The sequence below is a fragment of the Perkinsus marinus genome (assembly GCF_000006405.1).
Source record: "Perkinsus marinus ATCC 50983 genomic scaffold scf_1104296961136, whole genome shotgun sequence".
Taxonomy (NCBI): domain Eukaryota; phylum Perkinsozoa; order Perkinsida; family Perkinsidae; genus Perkinsus; species Perkinsus marinus.
Genome location: NW_003205847.1, coordinates 1 through 1,737, shown reverse-complemented (window position 1 = coordinate 1,737; position 1,737 = coordinate 1). Strand labels below are relative to the sequence as shown.

The 1,737-nt window shown below is 49.9% G+C and overlaps 1 protein-coding gene across 1 annotated transcript; it reads right to left on the bottom strand.

Annotated features, from left to right (window-relative positions):
- Positions 1-1,279: 1,279 nt before the first annotated feature.
- Positions 1,280-1,558, bottom strand: Pmar_PMAR012049 (hypothetical protein; the record flags this gene model as incomplete). Its single annotated transcript, XM_002772392.1, has 1 exon — positions 1,280-1,558. One exon carries the CDS (start codon positions 1,556-1,558, stop codon positions 1,280-1,282), a length of 279 nt encoding a protein of 92 aa, XP_002772438.1.
- Positions 1,559-1,737: the final 179 nt, after the last annotated feature.

The window sequence follows — 1,737 nt, the reverse complement described above, 5'->3', positions numbered from 1 at the left end:
AAAGCTTACTGTGTATGATGGCATCATCGGTGGGCGAGAGACGTCTTTTAGCAGCTCGGTGAGGATAACATTGGCGTTCTCAATGGCTGGTAAGTAGGCGACTAAGCGGGGTTGACCGTCTTCCACAACACGCTCTATGAAAGGAGTCATCGCGCACGCTACCACCCGAGAACACACTGAGAGAAAAGGTAGAGCCCCGTGCCCAGGCACGCTGGCTGGAGAACCAGTCAGCTCGGAGGACTGGGCCGATGATACTCGGGTCTGGGTGGAGGTGGTGCAGCATCCAAGATATGGAAGAATACGCACCTTCTCAGACTTGAGCCGGATCCCCAGAACAGAGAAAATGTTGCGGCCAATGATGACTGTAGGGTTGCAGTGCGGAACCGGTAAAAATGTCATCTTCTCTGTAAGAGTGCTATCATTTGCGATGGAGCATGTCGTGGTGAGCCCCTGGGATGTGTCGGTGGTAGAATGATTACCAAAAGTGACATGTACTGGTGCCGATAGCTGCTGCAGGCCTCCTGCAGGAATAAGGTTGTTGTTGTTGTTGTTGAGGAAATGAAACACACCATAGTCCATTAGGGAAAGGTTGGCACCAGTGCCGACCAGTGCTGGCACCTGACAGTACTCGATGAGAGGAGCTTTGCCAAATCGTCAAATTAATTGTCGGAACAGCGGGTACGCCGTGAAGGATTAAAGTGGATGAGCTACGGCAGTCCACTTGAATGGCACTTACATTCACAGCAGCTGTTTTGATAATCGTGAGAGTGTCGGTAGCTGCAGAGGGAGGTGAAATTAGGAGCCGACAGCGTCTTCAAACAAGGTGATTCCGACGTCGAGATATTTCTAATGAGGTACCGTCGAAGACAAGTTCCTTAGCTGGCGGCTCACCAACGACAGCCTTGATCTTCTTCTTCAAGCTATCATAAGGAATGTCCATAGAACTGTCGTGACTCTGCAGGGATGGAGTCGGAGTAGCAGTAGGCGGTGAAAGCGCTGCTTGAACATTTGATCTGAATGCGAGAAAGCCGTGACTAGTTAATGTGATACCATCAGTAGACGAGGCAGTCTGAGCAGCACAAGCAAGTGCCAGCTGAGCATGTGACGCTCTTTTGGACGCTGTCGCACTTCTGGACAACTGCTGCTTGAGTGCTTGTCGTCCAACGAAGACAGTGCCTTGCGGAATGTTGGCGGCGGCATTAATAATACACCAATCGATGAGCGGGTCGAACCATCTCGTAGTGTGCTGGTCACCGAAGGGGTAAGGGTAATCATCTTGTCAATGAGCCAAGCAAATGATGGTCCAAAGAGCGCATAGATCTTCATCACTGCCAACAGTGGGTATGTCAGCCTTGGAGTCGTCGTTGTCGCACAGGACATTCTTGATACTTTCACCAAGGGTAGAAACATGGGGGACATACGAGGCAGTACTGTTCTCGTAGATAGCGGTCTCCATGAGTCGAACTTGCGTGGTCAGAGAGCTTCTCGGCACAGCCCCCATAGATGTGAGAATATCCCGCTCACTTCCTGGACGCAACTCGTTGATTGGTGATGTCATAGTAATTACAAATTGAGTGCCAAATAATGAATGAACCAGCCTAAAACGGGACATTGGGTCTCCACAGATAACGGAACTAGGCTGAGCAGCGAGGAAACGAACATACTCCCAATGATAAAAGTTACTAGGATATACTTAGGTTCACAGATAGAGAATGTGATGGGCGTATCTTAGGAGTA